Here is a 26,526-nt window from a genome sequence, read left to right on the forward strand (position 1 = left end):
ATTATAATTTTCCATTTAACGATTGAACATCATCATTAAGTTGGGTATTGTTGAAACTTACATTAAAGTCGAGATTGAAACCAATTTTTTCAAAGAAACTATGTAAACTTTAATCTGGTTAGAGAAAAAAAAGGAGTAATCAATGAAATATATTGCAATTTTGATTATGAGTTTATTGCAAAAGGAGAATGGGAGAAATGTAGAATCGAATAATCAAAATCTCAATAGAAAGAAAAAGGTGAAGTCCCCAAACAAAAGCTTTCTGCTTGCCAGGTGTTAGTGTGTTTAGTCGCTGGATCTAAGCTATTGTGTGGTTAGGGACGTGAGTGAAATTATGTGTCAAACATATATGTCCTTTGATCTCGACTCAACCAACAGACGAGGGCGTATCCAGGAATTTGTAATAGGGTGGGATGGAGTAACCATATCCGAAAATGTTGTTTATCATCTTCATCACCTTTTGGACATGTCAGCAGTTTACCTTGTCAGCAATTCACAATATCAGTATTTAGTAAGTAGAAAAGTAGCATGTTGCAAGGAAAACAGTTTATGCAGTGTACTCTCCCAATTTTCCTTGCTAGAACCACCACGCGAAGGCAAGAAGAAAGGACTTTTCTCCATAAGACAAAGTAATCAAACTTTCTCTCACAAAGACACAAACTAACAAGGAAGAAGTGCGTAAATAACAACAATTATGGAATCACAAAGTACGAATATGGCGCAACTATAATTAGTGCCGACTTTTTTTGCTGGAATAATTTGTGCTGACTGTGATTACACAATAATTATATTCCAAAGCAATCAACGAAAGCAATAGTTACCGAAAAAAAAAAGCCAATAGAGCGCGACCAAAAAGTTAGGAAGTCACTTGTTACTAGTTGTTTGGATAGGACGACTTTTTAGCTTTTCGAACCAAAGAGAGAGTGAGCTTGGCCAGTGTAGAATTCCAAGAGAGAATTTTGAGATCGAGTTTGTGTCCCTGGTTTTCTAATCCAATTTTATTTCAACCTTTTGTACTTTGTAGACTTTAGGGGCTGTTTGGCAACTTAGTATAAAGAATTATGTTTTTAAAATCAATTATAACGTAAATATTTTTGAGATAATCCTTTATGAAATAAATGATATCAAACAATCAAGTACAAATTAATTTTTGATTTTATGACTAAACCAAAAATAGAAACAGAAATTGCCAAAAGCCAAAAAATATTAAAATATAGTAACTTGTTTATAGAGAAAAACTGGGTTAATTAGACTAAATCCCCCAAAGTATGTACCCATTTAGATTAAACCCTTTATTTGTAAATCATTAGACTTTAATACCCATTATGGTTGTTATTTCACTTAATTCCAAAATTATCCTTATTATATTTGACATTTCCATCTTCCCCGATCACTCGTCCTCCCTAATGGCCCAATCCCAACTTGATTTCACAATACAATCCATCACAACCCAAATCCCATAATCCCAACAACAATAACGTACCAAATCTTAAGTAAACCCAATGATACTCAATTTCAACCTCTTAAGACTCAATTTATCTGATTATTAGTCCAAAACAAATTGGATTGAGTGAGTTTTGATTAAAAATTAAAATCTTCTATTCCAAGATAGCTCAAAGGGGTTACAATATAGTTTGAACAATTTACCAAGTAGGTATTGTTTCAAATTCTTGGTACTCAAGTTATAATTTTGTATAAATATAGTGGTAATGTTAGCAAAAATAGAGTAGGAGAGTAATCGAGGAAAAAAAAATAATAGGGATAGTTCTGGAATTAAGTTAAACATCAATCAGAATGGGTATTTAAGTCTAATGATTTAAACAATAGGGGGTTTAATCTAAACTGGTACATATTTTGAGGGTTTAGTCTAATTAACCCAGAAAAACTCCATAAATTTTGTTTCTCATTCTTTAAACTACTTATTTTTGTTTAGGTACGTTTAATGAATTATCTCATTTTGAGAATGAGATAATGGTTTCTAGATTTTTTTACCAAACAATTTTTTAAAGTATAAAATCAATTATGGGACTCATAATAGATTACTAAAAAGTAGACTCGTGCATACGCACCAGCTCTTTTAAAAACTTGTTCAACAATCATAATCATACATATAGAAATTTTCTAACAAATCGTAATTTCTGTTTTTGTCGCTAACCCGTTTTAATTTCCTAACAAATTGTTTTAATAAAGGCTTAAAACCCATTTTTAATTGGAGGAGGGATCCCATTTTAATCTAGAAGTGTAATTCCCATTTTTATAGGAGAATGTTGATTCCCGTTTTAATTAGAAGCATTAGATTTTTCTTTTTCAATAGTGGAGGAATTTCATTATAATATAGGAAAATAATTCTCGTTTTAATTAGAAGTACTAGAATTTCTCTTTTCAATAAGAGAGGATTTCCTATTTTAATTGAAGTTGATGGCGGGAATTTTAAAGAGCTAGAAAAATACCCCTTGTGGGAGCGACCATATGGCCGGAATCATTTTAAATTTCCATCCCTTAAATTTTTGTGAGGAATTCAATGTCTGATAATTATTAGCATAAGTTTTGGAGTTGATTTAGTAATATTTTTTTTTTATTGGAGTCTTATTAAATTTTCTTAAAATTGACTTATTAGAGTTGTGTTGTACTAAGAAACTTCTTAAGATTAAGAGTTCATGTTGTATTAGGAAACTTTCTATAATTAATTAAGAGTGTCCACGTGGCATACCTATGTCTGAAGAATGCGCCACCTAGAAAAGAGATTGTCCACATAAGATGTACTCTGCTTTAATATAGAGAGAGATGATATATTGATTGATGTCATAAAATGGATTATCACAATCTATCATCTATTATATATATCGAGTATTTGTGTATATAATGGATGTTAGAGAAGAAAACATACTTCAACATACTTAAAAAGTAAATCCTACCTATATTAGTATCAGTTTCTCCCAATATGCTCCACGAGTGAGCCACGTCGGATATTTTTTTTAAAAGTCCTTATTTAGAAAATAATTACTCTCCTTCTTACCAAACTAACCCTGAATTTGGTGTCTTCTCTAATTTAATATAAGTTAAAATTGTCTTTTCATGTGTGTTGAAAAAAAATAAAATAAAACTACGTCCGTTATTTCAATTCTACGATTATTTCTATTTGGCGGGCTATTTTAGTAATTATGAAATATAAAAAAGAAAACCCAACCCTTAAATGTACGCGCATTCTTGTTCTTCTCATTCATTATTCTTGACGAAACAAAACCATCTTCCTTTTAATTACCCACAATGTCTTCTCTTTCTCAATCTCATAAACCTTCTCTAAGCTTTCAACAAAGTGAAGAACAAAATCCATCGTTCTCGAATCTCTTGATCGCTCAATCTCGATCTTCTACTACTCGATTGCAGTTGTCAATCATCAAAAGAAACTTGATATTAATCATCAAAAGAAACTTGATATTAATCATTTTGTTAATCCCCATTTTGATTATCCTTGAGATTCTTTGTGAATATAGAGCGGAGAATTTTTAGTACTATTATACAAATCATCAATGTTAGCGAGTTCCTTTGGAGATTAGTTTTCAATTTTGACAAAATAGAGATGTTATCGAAATAATAATTGATGATATCCTCATATAAGAGTTCCTCCCCACGAAAAATTAGGTTCAGTCTAACATCTCTAAACATGTCAAACAATGTCGAAATGCTTTGTGATCTACTCACTTAATTGTAAAACTTAAACGAAAATACGCCGAGTGAAAAGAAAGGCGTGACTATATCGACCTCTCGAAATGAAAAAGAGCGTGACTATATCGACCTCAAGTGGACACCGATTGTTGTCACATGTAGTCAAGAGTTCTTCCCCTGGACCAATTAAGTAATTGGATTTTCAATTCGATTTATGTATATTTTTGCTTGATTCATCGATCGCGGAGTCAAGTTGGTTTGGTATTATAACGATGCACTTGGAAGACCTTAGAAGAAGAAATTTATAGCACGAATGAAATCATATGTTCTTGATTATTTTACTGGATGTACATCAACTTTACCATGTGAGATGATATTAGTAACTTCTGTTTTTATATTTTTTTTGCAATGTGGCAGATACCATGGCTCAACCTTGATTGCAACAAGTCTTTCTGGGTAGGTTCAACATGAATGAAAATATATTTCATTTCAAATTATGTAAAAATCTTCACTTGCTTACTTTTCTACTTAAGGTGTTAGATTTGAAGGATTTACTTCACGCATTGTCCCATCGACCTTTGTTATAATGTTATATGTTTGTTTCATACACGTACTTTCGATAAGCATCGGATAATGAGAATACAATGAAGAGTTGGGTCATGTCGGCAATCATTTGAAAAGTGGCAGTGGAGGCAAAGTACCAATTAGGATCATTTGATGGAGCGATAAACGCGTGGCGGTTGGAGGATCAACTGCGTAAAAAAAACAACCTTCAAATCGATCTAAAATAACAAAATGGAGCCGTGTGACCCGGGGCGATCACAAAGTTGACCCGACTTACGAGTTTGAACCTTGGTAAAGTATGTTCCAACACGTAATCTCGGACCGCCTCCAAAACCCATGAAATGTTTAGAAGCACCACCATTCACTTCCATTCCCTGCATAAAACATATGATTGTATGCAAAATGAGAACCCAAGATACAATAAGAGTAAAAAGTAAATGTAACGCAAATATCTTTTAGCGGCAATGTAATTGTGATATTGCCGCGAAGAAAAAGGAGAAAAAGAAAAATGTATCGAAGTTCAATGATCAACCTTCCATCTAGCGAAGAAAAAGGAGAAAAAGAAAAATGTATCGAGTTCAATGATCAACCTTCCATCTCCATGGATTGAACACAAGTGGATCTTCATTCAAACCTGTTCCACTGTCGACGCGAATCGGATCAGTTCCTTGATACTTTGACTTTCGAGAGCCGCAGGCCTTGATAAATTGGATGTGCTATTCGAAGTCACTTTTTCACTTCCGTTGGTCCGAATTGCCCGGTATGGAATAGCGAGGAAAGTAATACTAAGGAACATAAACTAAGGCTTCCAAAGCGGTAAGTGTATATGTACACTATCACTTCTAATTGAATCATCAAATTCTAGATAAAATTAGAAAGTATGTACGTAAGAAAATAAGTCATGCAATGAATAATTTGATGTTTTCTCATAAACATTGTATGGGTTTCCAAATCACTTACTTAGTGCCCAATGACTTGGACAGTAGTGGTGATCAAGATGCTTCTGAGCGTATGAATGGCTTGGAATTTACTACTGCAGACACGAACGCTATTAGTGAAGCTCCACATGAACATAGGACTGTTGTGGTAACTATGAATAGTGATGATTATGAATTTGCTGAGTTTCTTAATGGTGCACTTAAAGATAATCCCGCACGCGAGTCTTAACGATGACACGACAAGAATAGTAAAGCTTAAAATGAAGATATGAATGCCACGGAATCTCCCACTAAAATGGACATATTACCATCAAATAAATGCACTAATTTAGGAGCAGAACACAGGGTCAGAGCATCTACTTACAGGGCCAGTGGACCACTACGAATCTGACATGAAAGAGGGATTTGTGAAGTAGGATTTACCCGTAAGCTGATAGATGGAAGTTCACATCCTTACAGAAGACACAATTCTCCAAACCAAAGAAAGGGAAGTGTTGCAGGTAGTCATAGAAGGTATGTTGACAGATGGCAAACTGAACATACTTATAACATCACCAGAAATTGCGAACGTGCTGCTTGGGTAACTCAGAACAGTGTTGCTGTACCTGAGGTAAGAATTCAGATTGCAAGAGCTTTTGGTGCTCGGTATTGGCATAATATTTCTGTATCTGAACTAAGTTCTCTGCTGGTTTGTGCGCAGTGTTGGAACAGTACTGCTGCAGCTGAAGCACACTCACACTAGATTGCTGCTCAACATAGGAATGCTATTAATGCTCCATACCAAGAACACTCGCATTGAGTTTCTCAGTATAGGAACTGTTGTGAATAATTAACTGCGGAAACAACGTTACCCACACCAAACGGATCAATCCTACACAAAGATTGATCTTTCTCAATAGACAAGACTTCAACACCCTCCAGGCAATATCCCAACACTTCTCAATATCAAATAACAAGCATATGAAATAAAACAATCAATGTAAAAAGAAGAACAAACCACAAGGCGAGATATATCGTGGTTCGGCGCAATTTGCCTACTTCCACATTCGCGAGTTCCAAGCTTTACTAGATGTCCTGAGTAACGATTACAAGTCTCTCTCAATTCACTCACAAAGAATGAACACTCGACTCACAAAGAATTGTTCTCTTGTAATCACTCTCTTTCTTGGTTTTGGAAAAGTTAGGTTTTCCAAAACTGATTTTGTTTTATACCAAAAACCAAAATCGCGATTCTTGTAGCGAGGCCATAAAAAGACTCTCGGCGGCTGGCGCTACTCTGGCTCGAAGGCGGCGGGCAGTAAAAGCCATGGCCGCTGGCGCTTTGTGAGCGGCGCGCTAAATCATCGGAGTAGTGGCGAGTCGCGCTTTTCTGGCCTTGGCGCTTCGACCGTGAAAAATCCGAATTTTCTCTACATTCTCCACCTCGGTGAGGTTTTAACACATAAAACCAAGCCGAACACATCCAGCAAGATCACATCCAGTAGGAACACCTCCAAAGCCAAGGAAGACTTCGCGATCAATCGGCCCAGAAGGCGATGCCCACGGGGGCTCTTTCAAACATGTAGGATTTGGAGCAAGTCCAAACAGTGTTGGAACTTAACTCCGGTGACAACTTTCGTCAGCATATCAGCAGGGTTGTCATGGGTGTCTACTTTCTCAAGTGCTACATCACCATCCTCAACGACATCCCGTATAAAGTGATATCGGACATCAATATGCTTGGTCCGACCATGATGAACTTGGTTCTTCGCCAAATGAATATCACTCTGACTATCACAATACACAGCAACACTGTTCTGCTCAATACCCAAATCATCTAGAAGACCGCGAAGCCATAGTGCCTCTTTCCACTTTGCCTCTTGCCATCGCCATATACTCGCTTTCGGTTAGTAGATAGAGAGCAAGCGTAGCACAATAGCATAGACCTCCAACTAACCGTGCACCATGCATCATAAACACATAACCGGTGAGTCGATCGTCGTCTATCTAGATCACTGCATATAATCGGAATCCACAAACCCACCGACATAACAAGTGCCTCCACCATAAGCTAATCCCACATCCAAAGTACCCTTCAAGTACCTTAGTACCCATTTCATCGCCTCCCAATCTTTGCTTCCGGGATTTGCCATATACACTCCCACAACACTAATCGCACGTGAAATGTCCGGCGTGTACACACCATAGCATACATCAAACTACCCCGGCACTTGCATAAGGAACATTAGCCATATGCTTTTGTTCCTCCAATCAACTAGGAGAGAACTTAGGTGAAAGCCTAAAATGCCCGCTAAAGGAGTAGAAACCGACTTTGCATTCTCCATACCAAATCGAGAAATTACTTTACGAATGTATTTCTTCGAGATACAACTATCCGTCGCTTCTTCCTATCTCTCAATCTCTCCATGCCCGATTATCTTCTTGGCTCCACCTAAGTCTTTCATCTCAAACTTCGAGCTAAGTTGAGATTTCAACTTGTCTATCTCCACCATGCTTTTGGAAGCAATAAGCATGTCATCCACATAAAGCGGAGATAGATGAAGTCATTACCACGAAGCCTTCTAAAGTAGACCACGGCAGTCATACTTTACCGGTGGGTGTACTCATGTTGCATCATGAATGTGTCAAAGCGCATTGTACCATTGCAGGCGATTGCTTTAACCCGTCTGATGACCGATTCAATTTGCATACATAATCTTCTTTCAAGAACGCGACAAACCCTTCGGGTTGTCTCATATAGATCTCTTTCTTCCAAGTCCCCATGCAAGAAAGCGGTTTTCACATCAAGTTGCTCTAACTCCCGGTTAAGTGAGCAACTAAACTTAATAACACACGAATGGGCGTATGTTTGACCACCGGAAAATACCTCATTGTAGTCAACTCCTTCCTTCGTGAAAAACCCTTTGCTACCACTCTTGCCTTGTACCCGATCTTGTCGGACTCGGGGAAGGACCTCTTTCTTCTGAACACCCATTTATCTTGCCGATAGTCCTTTTGCCGCTTTGGCAATAAAACTAGGTCCCATGTGTGATTTTTATCAAGAGATTCCATCTTTGCTTGCATAGCTACCAACCAATCTAGTAATGAGCATCTCTAACGGCTTCCTTTGAAGCTATCCGCTAAATCATCTTCGATATTCGGTCATATGCCACTAAATCCACCGACCATAGTGTTTCACCAACTTTCCGTGCCCATACTTGTGCACTTCTTTAACTTGTCTCGTGGCCTAGGGGTCAGCCACTACAAGTTCCGGATGCTCTTGCTCTTCTTCCTCGTTCTTTTATGTGGTTCCATGATGTGGTACCTCATCATGATCTAACCGATCATCTGGCTTAAATCGGAACCTCAAGCTCGGTAAGCTTGAACCCATATACCTTCACCCATTACCTTCACTACTTCCTTACTGCGAAGATAACACGGAAGTCTCATCAAAAGTAACATCTCTGGCGACCCGGGAACTTGTGGGCTTCTAGACACCACAATCGTATCCGCTTTACCCCATTTGCGAAACTAAGAATATGGCCTTCTTAGCTCTAGGATCTAGCTTGCGTCCTCACATGGTAGTAAGGCTTGTCGATCCAAACACTCATGAATACTATAATCAATTTGGGTTACGACCACACCTCATAAGGTGTCCCGCAATCTATAGTGGTAATCGGTGACCTATTAATACGAGGTAACACGCCATGGACACTTTGCATCACCCAATACTCTTTTGCCTGGCCGCATTAGACAATAAACATCTTGCTCTTTCAAGCAAAGTTCTATTCATCCTCTCTCGCCATTCCATTCTCACGTGGCGTGCCCACGGTATCCGATTAATGCGGCAATTCCCTGTTTACGCCTGAGAACTCTTGGAAAGGTCCATAGGTATACTTTCGATTACCATTGTCGGGACGTAATGTCTTTACCTTCCTATCGTCGCGATTCTCAACCCTTGCCTTCCACTTCTTAAATGTCTCAAACACTTCATCTTTCGATTTCATCATATACACCCACACATAGCGAGTATGATCATCAATGAATGAGACATAATAGCGGTTACCTCCTTGGAAGCCACCTGGAGGGTCCCCAAACATCCGTATGCACATAATCAAGGATGCTTGTTGTCGTGTGCTTGCTTGATCAGAACTTGACTCTGCTTTGCTTCCCATAGGCCTTGATGCTCCGCGGAACCCCATACTTGGCTTCTTCAGTTCTTCAAGAACCACCAAACACAACTTCGGACAAACCGCTTTTCACTTCATATGCCCTAAACGCGTATGCCACATCTTAGTGCGCTCGGAATCATTACTACATGCACCCGACGCTACATCATGCCTATCACCGCTTACTACCAATCGAGAGTATACAAGGTTCCATATTTTTGACCCTTCATAACAATTAAAGAGCCATTAACAATATTTAGGACTCCACCTTCCCCACAAACTTGTGGCCTTTGGAATCAAAGGTACCAAGAGAAATAAGACTTTTCTTTTTAGCTCGGGGAACATGTCTCACATCGGTTAGAGTCCTCACTACACCATCATACATCTTGACCCGTTATAGTTCCATTCCTACCGTCTTACAAACAGCGTCATTACCCGTTAAAACGGAACCACCATCAATGCTCTCATAAGAAGTAAACCACTTTCTATTCGGGCACATATGATAGGAACATCCGAATCAAGAATCCACCTCTCGGTCATATAGTCTTGTGGGACACAAAAGACCCGAACTCATCCTCTTGAGGCACAAGCATAATTTGCCTCAAATTTTGCCTTACCTTTCTTGACCATCTCTCTTGTTCTCTTTCTTGGGTGGGGACAATTACTTGCGTAATGTCCTTTTTCATTGCAATTGTAGCTTTACATGTTTTAAAGACTTCTTTGACTTGGACCTAGAATTATCATTACTTGAATAATTACGTTTCGGACGAATTTCCTCTTGCCACTAGCCCCTCGCTTGCATCAATGCTATTCTCTACACGTGTCTTCTTCATTAACTCATAAGAAAGAAGAGCACTCGAACTTCGTCAAGATCGGCGACTTCTCTCGTTCATGAATGTAGTCATTAGATGCTCATAGCTTTTCGGCAAGGAGAATATTAAACATGCCGCTTGATCCTCATCATCCATCTTCATACCAACATTCAAATAATCCGCCCGACGTCGGCGGAACTTACTCACGTGCTCTTGCATCGTTGAACCATCGACCATCATGTACCCGATAAAGACGCTTCTTAAGGTACATCTTGTTCGTCATGCTCTTGGTCATATACATAGACTCTAGTTTGAGCCAAATACCGCGGTATTTTCTCCCATCACACTATACATGACCTCATTAGCAAGACATAACCGGATTGATGAACAAGCTGAAGATCGAACTCTTCCCAATCATCATTACTCATACTTTCGCGCCTTAGATTTAATCCCCTTCAAAGCCTTGTGCAAACCTTGTTGGATGAGGATGTCCTTTACTTGGACTTGCCAAATCCCAAAGTTATTCTTCCCATTAAACTTCTCTACTTCAAACCTTGCGTTTGACATCTTGGGAGCCATCTTTCAAGTTACACACAATAACCCAAAAGAAACAGTTTCACCTCGGAATTTAATCGAACACCTTGTCTACACAAATTTTTAGTACTAAACTCAAAATCCTAGGTCGTATACCTATGCTCCGATACCAATTGTTGTGAATAATTAACTGCGGAAACAACGTTACCCACACCAAACGGATCAATCCTACACAAAGATTGATCTTTCTCAATAGACAAGACTTCAACACCCTCCAGGCAATATCCCAATACTTCTCAATATCAAATAACAAGCATATGAAATAAAACAATCAATGTAAAGAAGAACAAACCACAAGGCGAGATATATCGTGGTTCGACAATTTGCCTACTTCCACATCATGAGTTCCAAGCTTTACTAGATGTCGAGATGGCCGATTACAAGTCTCTCTCAATTCACTCACAAAGAATGAACACTTCGAACTCACAAAGAATTGTTCTCTTGTAATCACTCTCTTTTCTTGGTTTTGGAAAAGTTAGGTTTTCAAAACTGATTTTGTTTTATACCAAAAACAAAAAAATCGCGATTCTTGTAGTGAGGCCATAAAAAAAGACTGGCCTTGCTGCCTACTCTGGCCATGGCGCTGGCCAATTAAAACCATGGCGCGCTAAAATCACTCGAGTAGTGGCCGAAGTCGCTTCACTCGAGCTGGCGGCTTCGACCCGTGAGAAACAGAAATTTTCTCTACAGGAACGTTGCTTCATCTGTAATGCATCCCCAGCGGGTTGTTGGTCAGGATAGGAGCAATGGGGTTGGGGTGTTTGATCAGTAAGAGCTCATTCGTATTGATCATGGTCGATGACAGTGATAAAAGTGGCTATATGAAGCCAAAATGGCTTAATGTTTTTGGACACTATATGGCCAGGTTATTCATGCTGATTTATATTTGTATTCTTTTATTTCATTGTAAGAACTTATGACATCTCTATAATAGTAAGCCTGGCCACAGGACAGGCAGATTAGCTAGTTTTAATAAAAGTTTTATTATTCTAAAATCTTTTCGTTTTTTTACTTATGTAGGCAGTTATTGTGGTATTGAAGGACTCTTTTATTAGGAGGGTGCCCCAAGATAATAGATAGAGACTAGAATTTAATCTGTGGGCGAGGCCACTTGAGTGATCATTATGGTTAAATTTAGTGAAATAAATAAACGCATCAAATTTATCATTTTACACTAATTTCTTTGCAAAAATTCAGCGATATTTGCCTAAGATATGTTTTACAAAATAACTTCACACATGGCTACGCCACTCATTGCCTTAGAGAATGTGTCCTTTTGGATTGAGCTCGGGATTAAGCTCATCAGTCCTTTTGGATCAGGGCTGAAAATATCGGCCAATATATTGATATATTGGTGATATATCTAAGAAATCAGGGTACCCGATATGAATATTTCGAGTCTGAATATTAAACAGTATTTAAACCGATATATATCGCAATTTCCAATATATATCTTAATATCGACGATATATTCGGCATATCCGATATAAATCTTTTGACTATTTGACCGATTTGTTTGACCGATATTTTTTATATATATTGTTATATATCGATGATATTTTTGACATTTACCGATATAAACTGATATTTTGAGTGATTTACCAAAAAGAGAAATATCTCCGATATATCAATGTGTACCAATATATATCGGTTTTTGAGAGGTTTGATATTTCGCACGATATGGAAATATTGGGCCTTGTTTTGGATTACCTATTAGATGCACCAAATTACGTATTTATAACTTTGTTTGCAGTTAATTAAGGAGCTTAAAAAGTTATCCTAGTAGCTAGGAGTGTTCATTTGGGTTGGGTCGGGTCGGATTACTCGTAACTGAAAATTTAGGTTTTTGTTGGGTTTGAGTAATCTGAAAACCTAACCGAAAATTTTGGTTCGGTCTCGGATTCGGGTAAAAATAAGAAAAAGTCTACCGAAACCTATCCTCTACCCCACTTAGGTCGGGTTTCCTTGTCAGGTCAGTGTCGGGTAATCGGTTTAGAACCCGATACTTCAAAAGTTATAACATCAAAAAACAAATCAAAGAGGAAGAAGAAGAACTAGTGTTTCATAAAGGGGTGGAACTTGGGTTGGGTTAGCTTAAGCCCGATGGACTAAAATCCGACTTTTGTTGGTCCTGGGCTAACATGTCAGATCTGTGGTCTGGGTTTGGGTTTTAAAATAAAAACCCAACTCAGTGTTGGGTTGGGCTCAGGTTAGAATGTAAAAGAACCGAAAAACCCGATCCCGTGTGCATATATGTGCGTATATCTTTCAATCATTCTATTCTTATAAAAAAATAAGGTTTTTTTTGCTTAGGTAAGTTTAAATTGTATTAAAAGAAAGGGGAAATAGTACAAAAATGATTAGTGTAGGCAATAGACTGCCATACACAATATTCTAGCCAAATCAGACCTAAATCTAGTTATAATTCATTTAAACATGTAGAAGACTTGGTAAGGAGCTTCCCACTTGTGAATCCAACTTGGTCTTCCTAGGTAAATGAATTTCTCTTGGTTTTGCAAACCACCACTAACTCGTGCAGGTGCATCTGCAGTGATATTGGCCTCTCGCCAAATTGAGGTGAGTTTGATGGATTGAACTTCAAGTTTGCAGCTCAACCATCTCGATACAAGCTTCCAAGGGATCTGGTCATTCTCAAAAGCCTTGAAAGCCGCTTCATTATTGGACTCTACCCATAGTTGTTTCCAACATTTGTGTAATGCAGTTTCGACCCCACAATAATTGCTAGACACTCAGCTCTGAAGTTTGTGCCCACTCCAATATTCCGCCACATAGTGAGAAGGAATTCACCCAAGCAGTTTCTAAATGTTATACCAATGCTTGATGGACCTGGGTTACCCATAGTTGAACCATCGGTATTAAGCTTAATGATATCGTTGTCAGGAGGTATCCAACAACATTGCTTGATGCTTGGTGCTCTCCTTGGTCTTGGATTGACATCCCATAATCTTAGAATAACACTATCACCCTCGGTGTTCCAGCTATATATGTGCTTTGGAGAGTCTGGTCGACATCTTTACTTGTATTTTGACGTGTAACTTACATTCCCACAAGTTACCCACTTTATTGTCAAAATAAACTTTGTTAGTTCCTATGTTTCCAAATGCTTACCATTCCTGCAATGATGGTTGAGTTCCATAAGTGTTGTATTCTACTACTCCATAGTTTAGCTAAATTCATTGCTGAACTGAAGTCTAGGAGAGGGGTGGAGCAGTTAAAAGATAACGCAATCCACTTCCAAAGCTTTTGAGAGAAGGTGCACGTCCAGAACAAATGGGTAAAGGACTCAATATGATCTTTACAGAGACAACAACGTGATGCTAAATGCACACCAACTTTCTGAACACGCACATCTATGTGCACACCTCGTCTTGGTATTTTCCATGCCAAAGCTGCATAGTGAGGGTGGATATACTGATTCCATAGAAACTTGCTCCATTCAAAGGACTAGACTTTTTTTTTTTTTTTTTTTTTTTTTTTTTTTTTCTGATTTTGTCATACGCTAATTTCACCGAGAACTTACCTCTTGAGTCTGGACACCAAACAATGAAATCCTCAAAGTGGGGGTCACACTTGTGAACAACCTCAATGCTAAGGTTGACACTGTCCATTAGTTGCTTCATAACATCAGGAATAACCCACTTATCATCAACTAACAAATCACACACTCTTGTTCTACACCCCTTAATCTGTGCAGAATCGACACCGAGAGCTTGCTTTAAGATTGAGTGCCCAACCAGTTGCTGCGCCACAAATCCACTTGTTCCCATTCTGCCACAACCCACTGTGATCTCTTAAAAAAATAAGGTTGAGAATCTCTATTTTAGAGAGAATAATGTAATCAACAAGGTTAGCTTCTCTTTCAAACAATCAAATCTCTTTGATTTCATTAGAATATTTCAATTTCGGTGTTTTTTGCCTCTTAATTTTAAAAAAAATCCTAGAAGTTTGACCAACCTAACCCAACCTGAATTGATCGGGATAGGAGTTAGGCTGAAAATTTAAGGACCGGCTAGAGCTTGGTCCTGGGATCAAGTTAAAACATTTGAAACTCAGGTTAGGCTCGGGTTATATATCAACCCGAACCAACCCACCCGAGTTCCACCTCTAGTTACCTAGTAGTCAAAACCTTATAATCCTACTAGTGATTATACTTACTTCAGGTAGATCATCAGCAGGTATCGTTCTAGATCCAACCACCGAAACTAACATTTGGTGAATTAAAGAAAACTGGTTGAAAGATATTACATACAAACAACCCATCAGAACAACATCAAACTTTCTTTGATGACTTGGTTGCAAGAATTTTAAAACTTTCTTTGATGACTTGGTTGCAAGAATTTTAGCCTTCCCACTAGCCTTCTCACTCTTCTTAGAGTATCTTTAGGTGAGACACTATTCTAGCATCAAACACTAAATTTTCAATAATTTGGTGTTTTTTTCATCTTCGGAGAGACACATGTTGATGAAAACACCAAAACAAACACTAAATCGGTCAAAATTTTGTGTTTGCTTTGGTGTTAATCAAATCTCTCTTGCGGTTTTGAAAAAAAATCGTGGTTTTTCAACACCGCATGAGCTTGGGCTAGAGTGTTGGCTTCAATCCACGGTTTTCTAAAACCGTGCGAGAGATTTGAAAAGAGAAGAAAGAAGAAAGTTGATGTCGCGACACATCGCGTGGTTTCGGAAAACCGTGTGGGCTTGGGCTTTTGTGAAGTGCGGTTTTGTGAAAGTTAAATGGACTATCTACGCGCAAATTTATTCAAAACCGCGTCATTTGACGTCAACTATTTGATATCGCCCCCGAAGTTAATTGGTGTTTTTTAGGTTTGATATTTAGTTTGGTTCAAATATTTTGTGTTTTCTTGATTTCTCTACTAAAGATGCTCTTAGCTAACAAAACAATGATTCATGTTAGACAAATCACCACCATGTGTCCATGCATGGACAATAATAACACCAAAGAAAGCTTCTCAAGTTCTTATCATTCCTTATAAGCAGGGCGGCTCAAGACAATCGGGGCCCTAGACAAAGTTCAAATGCCAATGGATCACGAGGAATTTTTTGGTCGAGAACGCAAGAGAAACGTTGGAGAAAGCGAGGAAACAAATGGTTATCTAACGTTATTTCATAGATTCCATATGCGTTATCTAACCCTTAAATAAAGGGCTAGAAAAAACGATTGTAGGTTGAAAAGAAAGCATTGGCTGAATTATATTGGGGCCCCTTAGGCTACGGGGCCTAAGCAGCTGCCTATTTTGCTAGGGGGTTGAGCCGGCCCTGATCACCCATAAAAGATGCCGTGGTAAAATCCTATTCTTGTAATTATCTCTAGCCGCATGTCATCTTCACATTTCTTATTATCTCTAGCCACCATTTCTATCGCACTTAACACCTTTAAAATCGAGAAAACAAGAAACCACAAATTATGGGTCAGTTTTCGGGTTAAAAAAAGGGTCGGGTTCGGGTACCTTTTGGATACCAATTCTTCACCGAACCCTACCATGATTTAAGTCGGGTGGGTTTCGGGTTCGATTTTTAGTTGGTTTTTCATGTCGGTTTCGGGTCCAAATGAACACCCCTACTGTAGTACTCTAATGAATTAATTAACTATATTATAGGTCTACACATACCATTTTTTCTAGCACGAATTGTCTTCAAAATGTGAGTGATGGTGAGTGACAAACTGACAATTCATAACAGTCATGGAATTGAATTGGAATCTGTAATCTACATCCCAAACACCAACACGGGACAATACCCCCATACGATACATTATCATTGTATATAAGGACCTCAAATAAAAACACGTTTATCATGGAGGTTAGGCATTAAATTATAGAGCTCAGGAAAAGGAGTGTGAAGCCATGCATGGAGGGGAGATGTGTTAGAGCTAGCAGTTTTTGTCATTGGTGTATATACAAGTATATATATATACCATTCAATTCCTTTTATGGCCTTAAAGGCTTAGACCCATTCATAGGGGCAGGGGCAGATCCAGAATTGTCACTCAAGAGGGTTGCTACAACTAACATACACTATAATTTTTTTTTTTTTGGGTGAATTATATACTATTATATAACTAGTATTTTTTTTTTGGACGAAAAAGTTGGGTGGGCTGCAGGCAGGGGCGGATCCAGGATTGCCACTCAAGGGGGGCTGCTACAACTAATATACACTACAAATTTTGTTTTTGGGATGAATTATACACTATTATAACTAGTATTTTTTTTGACGGAAAAGCTGGGTGTGTCCCCCCCCTTGATCCACCCCTGCCTATGCCTACCTGCCAGATACAATTATTAAGAAATGTGTGGTTTAATATATTGCATACCCAGCCAAAACCAACAGTTTCACCTCCAGCATATCCAAGTCCTAAAGCAAAGCAACTCTAGCTTTTGTGAAATACTACTAGTACCTAAAGTAGCTTGACTTTGAATCTTCCCACAAGCTTGAACAAAATGTGTTGGACCAGCAAGGTACCCAAGTCTCCAACCAGTCATTGCAAACGCCTTCGAAAACCCATTAACAGTCAATGTTCCCTCCCACATTCCAAACAAAGAAGCAAAAAACTAATATGAGTAGCTGGTGCGCGCATAAACGATATGTTCATAAATCTCATCTGATAACACTAATAGCTTAAGATGTTTCGCAACTATTTTAGCAATCTCCTCCATAAGTTTTATAGGATAAACAGATCCAGTTGGATTCGAAGGTGAACATAGAATAAGTACCCTTGACTTCTCATTAAGTTTTGATTCTAAAACTTTAGGATCCAACAAAAAGTTATTATTCAAAGATGTTTCTACAATCACCGTATTTGCATCAACTATTCTAGCCATTTCAGGACAACTAACATAAAACGGATCAGGAATTATAACCTCATCACCCGGCGAACAAATATCAAGCAATCCTTGAAGTACACTTTATTTAGCACCATTACTAACTAAAATCTGATCAGGTGTATAACTAATACCATTCTCTTCTTCAAGTTTATGATATATAGCTTTACGTAACTCAAAAGTACCAGCATTAGGAGTATACCTTGTATGCCCTTCACGTATCGCATTAATCCCCGCCGACAATCATCGATGGGGTATCGAATCGGTTCTCCAAACTAAAACAGATAACAAGTACACCAAATTGAACTAGTGCAATAGCTTGATCGGGCTATCGCCACGGTTCTCGACGGTTTCCACGAGAATTCACTCTAGGACTCAATGTAGTATCGACTGTAAATGGTGTTCATACTATTTTTTTTTTTTTTTTTTTTGGGAAGTTTGGGGTGGGGGGGGAGCCCGTCGACCAACCTCAGATCCGCCCTTGGTCGCCCCCGACCCGCCCACATAGGGGTATTTTAGCTCGATCGGGATACTTAGTGTTTAGGAGGTCTCCTGGTATATGTTGGAGAAGAAGACCAAGGGGAGAATCTAGTTCGGTTGGGTATTGCCGAACTAGATGTTGGTTATGTTGGGTATGCTTAGTTAATTTTGTTGATATTTTGACGTACTCGTTGAAACTTACTGAAATTTTAGCCAGACTTGTACCTATAAATTGAAACTTTGTTTTTTAGGGTATTAGAGTTGAGAGAACATTGTTATGAGGAGAGAAAAAGAGAGAGATTTGTGAGTTTCTTTTTGGAAAACTTTGGTGATTTTTTGGAATCAAGGTGAGAGCTTATTGACATTATTTTGAATATTCTCTCTATTGGAAATTTTTCTATTTGGTTGTAGATTAGGCATAAACTAAACCACGTAAATTTTTGTCTCTTCTCTTGGTTGTTTGTCATTGGTAAGTAGTTTATATTATTTTACTACTTTGATTAGGAGTTATTAGTTGTTTTATACACTGTAGTTGTGGGTGTTACTTCTACCACTTCTGTTATTCGTTGTCGTTACCGTTGTGCATTGGATTGGTTTGTACATAGCACAACAGTATAAGGTTCCCAAAATTGCAATGCCTATCCGTTGTAAAAAATATTGTTCTAAAAATTGGTCTAGGCGGCTGCCTAGGCAGTCTCTAGGCGGTGCCCAACCGACCCGCTTGGGCCCAAGTCATTTAAAAAATCAGTTGGCTGATTAGGCGGGTCTAGGCGGACCGATTAGGCAGGCTAGGCGGCCTCTAGGTGGTCCAATCAAGTTTTTATTTTTTTTTGAATAATTAAATATCGAAAATTAAAGACCTTTATAAGCTTAAGATTTGAATGAGTTTAAAAACCTGAAGTCTAATGTAAATTATATGCCACTATAAAAAAAGGGTATGTTTTTATATGAAGTCAATATTCTTTAACTATTACGTATTTTTGTAATAAATATTTTTGTTTGTGTTTATTTTTTGAGTTATGGTAAATAATTTTTTTTTATTTTTTATAGTATAAGTGTGTATTACTATATATATTATAAGATATATTAGAGAAAAAAAGACCGCCTACGCGCTATCTCATTGCCCGGATACAGCCCAGCGTTTTTTAGAACACTGTAAAAAAGTGAGCATCACGCATTTCTTATTCATTTTCACGTCTCTCCTAAAAATCCCCCAATCAATCTCTCTCTCTCTCCACCACCTTCTTATTATTCTTCTTCTTTCTTTTTCCTACACCATCATCATTATCTTCTTTTTCTCCTCCTCCTGTCAACATGAATCTAACATTGGTCTACCCCGCATAGCGGTTTTCTAGTACAGGATAGAAATATAAATAGATAATAGAATATAACAAAGCACGTACTCCCAAGAGAAACCACAAAGAAGAAACTAACAACTCTGAGTAGAAGAGAAGAGAGAACAAGGAGAAATCTATATGGAAATTCCAAAGAGAGTAAAGATGATATGGGGTGATTGGAGCATCCGCCTCTTCATTCTTCTGAGCCTTTTCTCACAGATTGTCTTAGTCTTGTTAGCACCCCTGAGAAAAAAAAAGCAGCAAAATCGGATTGCTCGGTTTATCTGGTTGGTCTACTTGCTTGCTGATTGGGTTGCCATCTTCACCCTGGGACTTCTCTCCAACAACCAGAATGACGACTCTTCTGGATTAAACGGAAGAGATGATCTTCTTGCACTTTGGGCTCCCTTTCTTCTGTTGCACCTTGGAGGACCAGATACTATCACTGCTTTCGCTCTGGAGGATAATGAGCTATGGCTCAGGCACTTGATTGGTCTCATATACCAGCTTATTCCTGCTGGTTATGTTTTTATAAGATCGTTCCCTACGAATACACTTTTGGTTCCAACAATCTTCATCTTCCCTGTTGGAATAGTCAAGTATGTCGAGAGAACGTTGTCCCTTTATGGAGCTAGTTTTGATGCTCTTAATACTGAATGCATGAATCCAATGCGTGGCAGTGGTTTGAAAATTTTCAGATTCGGTCAAGATTTCGTGGATGTAAATGGCCAAGGCTGGGAAGATCAGGTCACCAGCACCAAGATCCTTCAGTATGCCTATTACCTCTTTCACAATTTCAAGGGAATCGTTGCTGACCACATGCTGAACCTCTTTCATCTCATAAAAAGCAGAGAAGTCTTTCTTATGTGGTCTGCTAATGATGCCTTCAAAGTGATAGAGATAGAGCTCAGTTTCTTGTACGAGATGCTCTACACCAAGGCGGTTGTTGTGCATTCCCGAGTTGGATATGTCTTCCGATTTATCTGTTTCATTTTCATCACAATAGCCTTGTGCGACTTCTTTTTTCTCAAGAAACACAAATTCCATGAATCTGATATTAAGATTACCTATACATTATTGATTGGTGCCGTAAGTCTGGAGGCTACAGGACTCTTCAACCTCATTTTCTCTGACTGGAGTGTAATCCACCTCACAAATTCCCAGAGCGGTGTTGCATCTTTCATTGTCAAGTACCACAAATTACTTTTTTGATGGACCCAGGTGGTCTGAATCTGTCTCACAACTCAATCTGATAAGTTTCTGCCTAAATAAACGTCCAGTGTGGCTAGAAAAGATGGTCGTTTGTTTACACATTAAGAGCATGCTAGATGAATTCCATCACAAGTCTTGCAAACGTGTCACTGAGAAGCTAAGGATTCGAATCTATGAGGAACTGAGGGCAAAAGCGGAGTCCTCCGATTTACTGGAAGATCTGAAGAATTTGGTTCCATGCAGAGGCCAATGGGTCATTAAAAATAGCGCCGATTACTGTCAGGTGCTCAATTGGAGTGTTGAGGTTGAATTTGTTGATAGCATTTTGATATGGCACATAGCAACAGAAATCATCTATCAGATTACTATTAAGGATGTAGCAAAAATGACTACTGATGATCATAGGAATGCGAACGGCAATGAGCGGAAAACTAGTAAACTGTTATCTGATTATGTATTTTATCTCATGGTCATGCAACCTAACACGATGCCATCAATGGGTAGATGGATGGTTAAATACCAAGAAACCTGTCAGGATGTGGAGGCATACTTCTGTCCAGATAAATTTGAAACAAGACAAACACTAGAAGAACGATGTGAGACGCTAGTAAGTGAAGTGGAACCTTTGGCACACGGAAACAATTCCATGTTTTGGAAAGCGGTTCAGCTCGCTAAAGAGCTAAATGAACTGGACATAAGTTACCGATGGAGTTTAATGAGCTCTGTGTGGGTGGAGATTTTGGGTTATGCTGCAAGTCATTGCAGAGGATATGCTCATGCGCAGCAACTTAGTAAAGGTGGAGAGCTTCTTACATTCGTTTGGTTACTGATGGCTCATTTAGGCATAATCCGAGATTATGTGGAATAAAGCGCAATGGAAAGCTATTAGTTCGAAAGAATTGTATATTCTGAATAATGCAAGTTAATTTCTTTATTTTGCGTCAATTTTCTCACTGTCCAAACTTCAACTTCCAGTCTTAAATTGCTCCACTTCCTTAAGACTGTATAAGCAATAGCGCAAAAGTTAAAACAAAATGCAAACCCGGCCTTTTGGTATAGATTTAAGTCTTAATAAAATTCTCATACTGATCGATAATACATATATTGGATAGGAGGTTTCAAATCTTGCTTGGCTATGAACAAGTTTAGCTAAAGTTTGCTGGCTGAAGACTTGAAAGTAGATTGTTGTGAATGCTTGACTCATAAGTTGTTGTGAATGTTTGACTCATAAGTTACATTTACACACTTCACACTGCATATATTTCCCAATTTTTATACCAGTATATATAGATGGTATTGAAGCCTATAACATCTTCAAGCTCAATTAATTAATTATCTACTGTAAGTCTGTAACACAAAGAAGTGAAAGGAACTTTCGTTCACCAGTCCCATAATAAGTAAATGGCCCTAAAACCCATTTACTTATTATGGCTACTCCCACCTACAGGTTATATTAAGTTGAATTGTGATGGTTCAATGAATATGGAGGATGTAGGATATGGTGGTATGGCTCGAAATGAACAAGGTCATGTCATTTTTTTGCATTTTCTGGAGGAGGAGATGTTCACTCAATCCTGTTTCAAGAATTAAAGGCTATTCAGACTTGGATTAGTCTATGTATTGATCTTGGCTATAGGAGGATCATAGTGGCATCTGACTCACTAAGAGCTATCCAAATTCTTAAAGTTATCGAGACTTCACCATGGCAGTGTTGGAATCTGGTGGCTACCATTAGAAGACTTATGCTTTCCTTGGTTGATGTCCTTTTGATCCATGTATTCAGAGAAGAAAATAGAGCTGCAGATCACCTTGTAAAATTCTCGTTAGGCGAAAATATAGAACCTGTTGTTTTTATTCCTCCTTTATGTATCAAGTTGAATTATATAGTAGAGAATGATGTAATGTTAACTTATGAAAGGTTATAATACTGATGAAGACCTACAAAATCCCCGCATTTTTCAAAAAAAAAAAAAAATGGGCCCTAAGGCGTACAAGCGCTATTTTAACCACACACTGACACACCTGTCCACTAATTTCCTGTTAAATGGGTGAAAGCTGTCACAAAAAGTTTCATTTACGTGGTTAAAGAGATGTTTCAACTTGGAAATGAAAAGTAAACAATTTCACAGACACGAGTTTTCTTCATCTTCCTTGGATCACTAGGATGCGTTTTAAATGAAGTTTCTCATTCCCTTTCTCACTAAAAGACAATGTTTTTGGCTTGTGTCGTAGTCGCACATTTTCTGTCCCCATCTTGTTTTAATGAATTGAGTAGTGACGATTGTGAGGTCACGGTGTTTATCCGAATTCATTTCACAATTTCAGAATAGGGTCATGTCAAAGCATGAATAAAGTTTTCTTGAACGAATTTTTTCTTTTTACAACAGAAGGACAAAATATTCGATTTTATCATGCTAGTCCCCTTCATTTGGGTGATTTGGCAATAGGAGTTCTTACGTTTTGGAGTGACATGATTGTTTCGTTGTACACCTCAGTCCACGGCCCCAAAATCAACTCCAATATACAAAGTCGACATGTGCTTCATTCATTTTCTTTTCTCCTCCAATAATAGTGTAGAATCTAAACTTTGATTCAATCACACAAAATTAAATAATACATATAAAATACAAACTTAACCTAAATAAACGTTATTATATCAATTCAACCAATTATATTAAACTTCATAAGCAAAAGAGCTTACCACTTCATATCGTTACATTTCTTTTCTATAATGCACCTCTCTTATTATTCTCTCGCTTCTTATTTAAGCTAATGTCTAGGCACACACACACACACACACACACACACACACATATATATATAAGTTCTCAAATTACTAATTCTTACTAAGCTATTAATTATAAACTTCTAATACCAACCCAATTATAATCTTACTTGTATTGTCAATATCAACTTATTGGTTCCTAATAACAATTCATACTTGCTAATCACACCACTTTCTAATTAATTAACCTGCAACTCTAATTTAACCAAAATAGCTAGATCTAAAATTACTAATTCCAACCGCCTCCCTTAATTTAAGATCTAGCAACAAGTACTAAATCTCAATTTAGTAATTCCAACAGCCTCCCTTAAATTGAGATTTTGGAACGCGGTCATCCCAAGAACGCCTTCAGCAGCTTGATAAATTCTTTGACTTTCAGTGACTCCATGATGATATCTGCTACTTGGCATCCTAGTTGATGAAATTCCATTACAACATTAACATTGTACTTACACTTAACTTCCGTGTGTTTACTCCTCCCATATTATATCAAAAAGTTATTGTATCGTTATGGTTTAGACTTGTACCGCTTTAATTTTGGTTTGTACAATTTTTTATTTTTCTTACGAACACTTGGAACCAATCTGGATCTTGATGAGTTCTCCCCTTCTACACTGTTACTCTTCCCACGAAATACTGAACCCTTCTTGTATCTTCTTAAGTTTGGCTTGGACCTTTTACGATCTTGTTTGCATACTCTTGGCACAATTAAAACTTTCATATAACTCTCCCCTTTTCAATTTTGTGTCTTTTTCAATTTTGTTTATTAACTTTTTGTACCAATTTACCTCTTAAACAACTATTCCCCTTTTCTGGCTTGTAACAATGTTGTTGTGCAGTTCTTCTACAACTCTTGATTTCAAATCATTCATCTTTCTCTTTTGCTTGTATTTTTCCTTTTGCACCTGTTTGACACCAAATATCGTCTTATCACCAAGAAACTCAGTAAATTTCATTGTCTCAATTTTCTCATCTTCATAGATTTTCTCCATCATACCTACGATCATATTTTCTTATTCATGTATTATTTCAATGTTTTATTATTTTTTTTTTATTTTTTTTCTTTTTTTTCTTCCTTTTCTTATGTCGTTGGCTCATTTCCTTTTTTCTTTTGATATTGGTGCATACACAAAATCTTCCTTTTTCATTGCAACAAAAACTCTAAATAATCAACAAGTAACAATTTTGTATCACATTCCCAATAAACTTTATCAATGTACTTTATGCTCTTTAATATCAAAATATAATCAAGACTAACAATCACTTTTGTATGTGTTTTTCTCAATTTCTTTTTCCTCAAAACCAACTCTTCTTCTTCACACTTTTGGCTACTACACCCAATTTCTAGGCACAACTTGTCTTGATCTTCACCGATATATTGCAATAATTCAAAGACAAACTTTGAGCACCTTCTCTATTCTCAATTATAATGTCTTGTTTATCGAAGAACTCTATCTTTTTGTATTTGCACTCATATCTGCAATGACCAAGTTCTTTACACTTGTAACACCAAACTTTTGATTTACAACTTAACCCTTGTATTTTTACTATTACCATCAAAACAAACATGTAAAATCTCCCATGTATCTTTTGAAGTTTGAGCCGAAGCGATGTTCTTATAATTAGAAATACCTAGTCCTCTCGTGAATACAACATGATGATATACCATCTCTTCTTTTTGTTTTCTTTAAGTGTACTTTTTTCTTCTTCGGTCAACCATGCTTCATCTTCAAATTCTTCAATTTCTTGATCAACGACTTCCCATATATTCAGATACTTAAACATGATCTCCATATGAAAACTCCAATGCCCAAAATTCATGATCTCTTCCCACTTTGGAACCATCCACATATTATCTTCCATTGATTAATTTTTATCTTTAACCGTAAAAAACTCGATACCATATGTAGATATTTAAACTTTGATTCAAGCACACAAATTAAATAATATGCGTAGAAAACAAACTTAAACTAAATAAATGTTATTATATTAATTCAACCACTTATATTAAACTTCATAAACAAAAGAGCTTACCACTTCATATTGATAGATATTTAATTGGTCTAAATAAAAAGACTAATTAAACCCTATAATTATAATAATACTGCATGGCACAAAGGTCTATTGTAGTAGGTGTGCGAGAACAAGGTCGAACCCACGAGAGATTGCTATATTGGAATAATTGAAATCTAAAATCTATTTAACCTAATCCGAATGATGATTGTCACGGCCGAATTTCTAAACAATTACAAAGTGAATATTTGAAATATAAATATCTCAAACATCACTTTCGGTTCAATTGTCTAAAACCCAAGCTATGGCCAGGTGGATACAACACATGTCAAAACCTAAAACCCACATCATAAAGAATCAACTTAACAACAAAATATCTCCAAACTTTCTCAACCATCACTTTATTAAAATTCATCTTCCGTTCAAAAATCATCAATATAAAACTCTAAGAATAATAGGTCTTCAACATCGTATTCTCATGTCATGATGGATACAAAACTACGTTATTACATGTTTTCAAAAAAATTAGACCTAATAAAATTAAACTCCCGAACTGCTCTAGAAACAAATCCAAACCAAACGTCGTGGTTCCACTGCCTTTCACCTATGTTCCCAAGAACACACCCATGTTGCCAAAACAAAGCAAACATGGGTCAGCAAAATGGAATTTGCTGGTATGAGTAGACTAACCACATATAAACATTTCCAATCTTTACTTATCCAACTAACACCTTAAATATATCATAATATAATCATTCTCAGCTTGGAAGACAGGTAGTTCCGTCATTTTAACCGGCATAGTTTCTTCCCAAGCAAGACTCCCATCTTATTAACTCGTTATAATAACTTGTTTTAATAACTAAGTAATTGAATTAAAACTTACCGATATCCATTGCTGTATTAGGGTAGGACCGCGTCCCTGTACAAAAGGTTATTAAGTCCTACCCTCCTGCAAAAGAAAGTTATAACTTTTATATAACATATATAGATATTCAAATGTAAGTCCAAGCACACCCGTACAATCAAATCAATTTCTCTTATTAATTAATCGATTATTTTTCTTATACACCCACCATTTAGTACCTACGTACTTTAGGTCATTCCCGCCACATTAAAG

General features: G+C 37.3%; 1 protein-coding gene and 1 pseudogene across 1 annotated transcript; one reads left to right on the forward strand and one right to left on the reverse strand.

Moving 5' to 3' along the window:
• Positions 1–16,024: 16,024 nt before the first annotated feature.
• Positions 16,025–19,378, reverse strand: LOC147507641 (bifunctional aspartate aminotransferase and glutamate/aspartate-prephenate aminotransferase pseudogene; annotated as a pseudogene).
• Positions 19,271–21,545, forward strand: LOC147507642 (uncharacterized). Its single transcript, XM_086600347.1, is given in 2 exon segments — positions 19,271–20,606; positions 20,608–21,545. Coding segments are annotated over 2 exon segments (1,941 nt in total). The 5' UTR covers positions 19,271–19,537; the 3' UTR covers positions 21,480–21,545.
• The last annotated feature ends 4,981 nt before the right edge of the window (positions 21,546–26,526 follow it).

This window comes from Coptis chinensis, chromosome 3 (genome assembly GCF_015680905.1).
Source record: "Coptis chinensis isolate HL-2020 chromosome 3, ASM1568090v1, whole genome shotgun sequence".
Lineage (NCBI taxonomy): Eukaryota > Viridiplantae > Streptophyta > Magnoliopsida > Ranunculales > Ranunculaceae > Coptis > Coptis chinensis.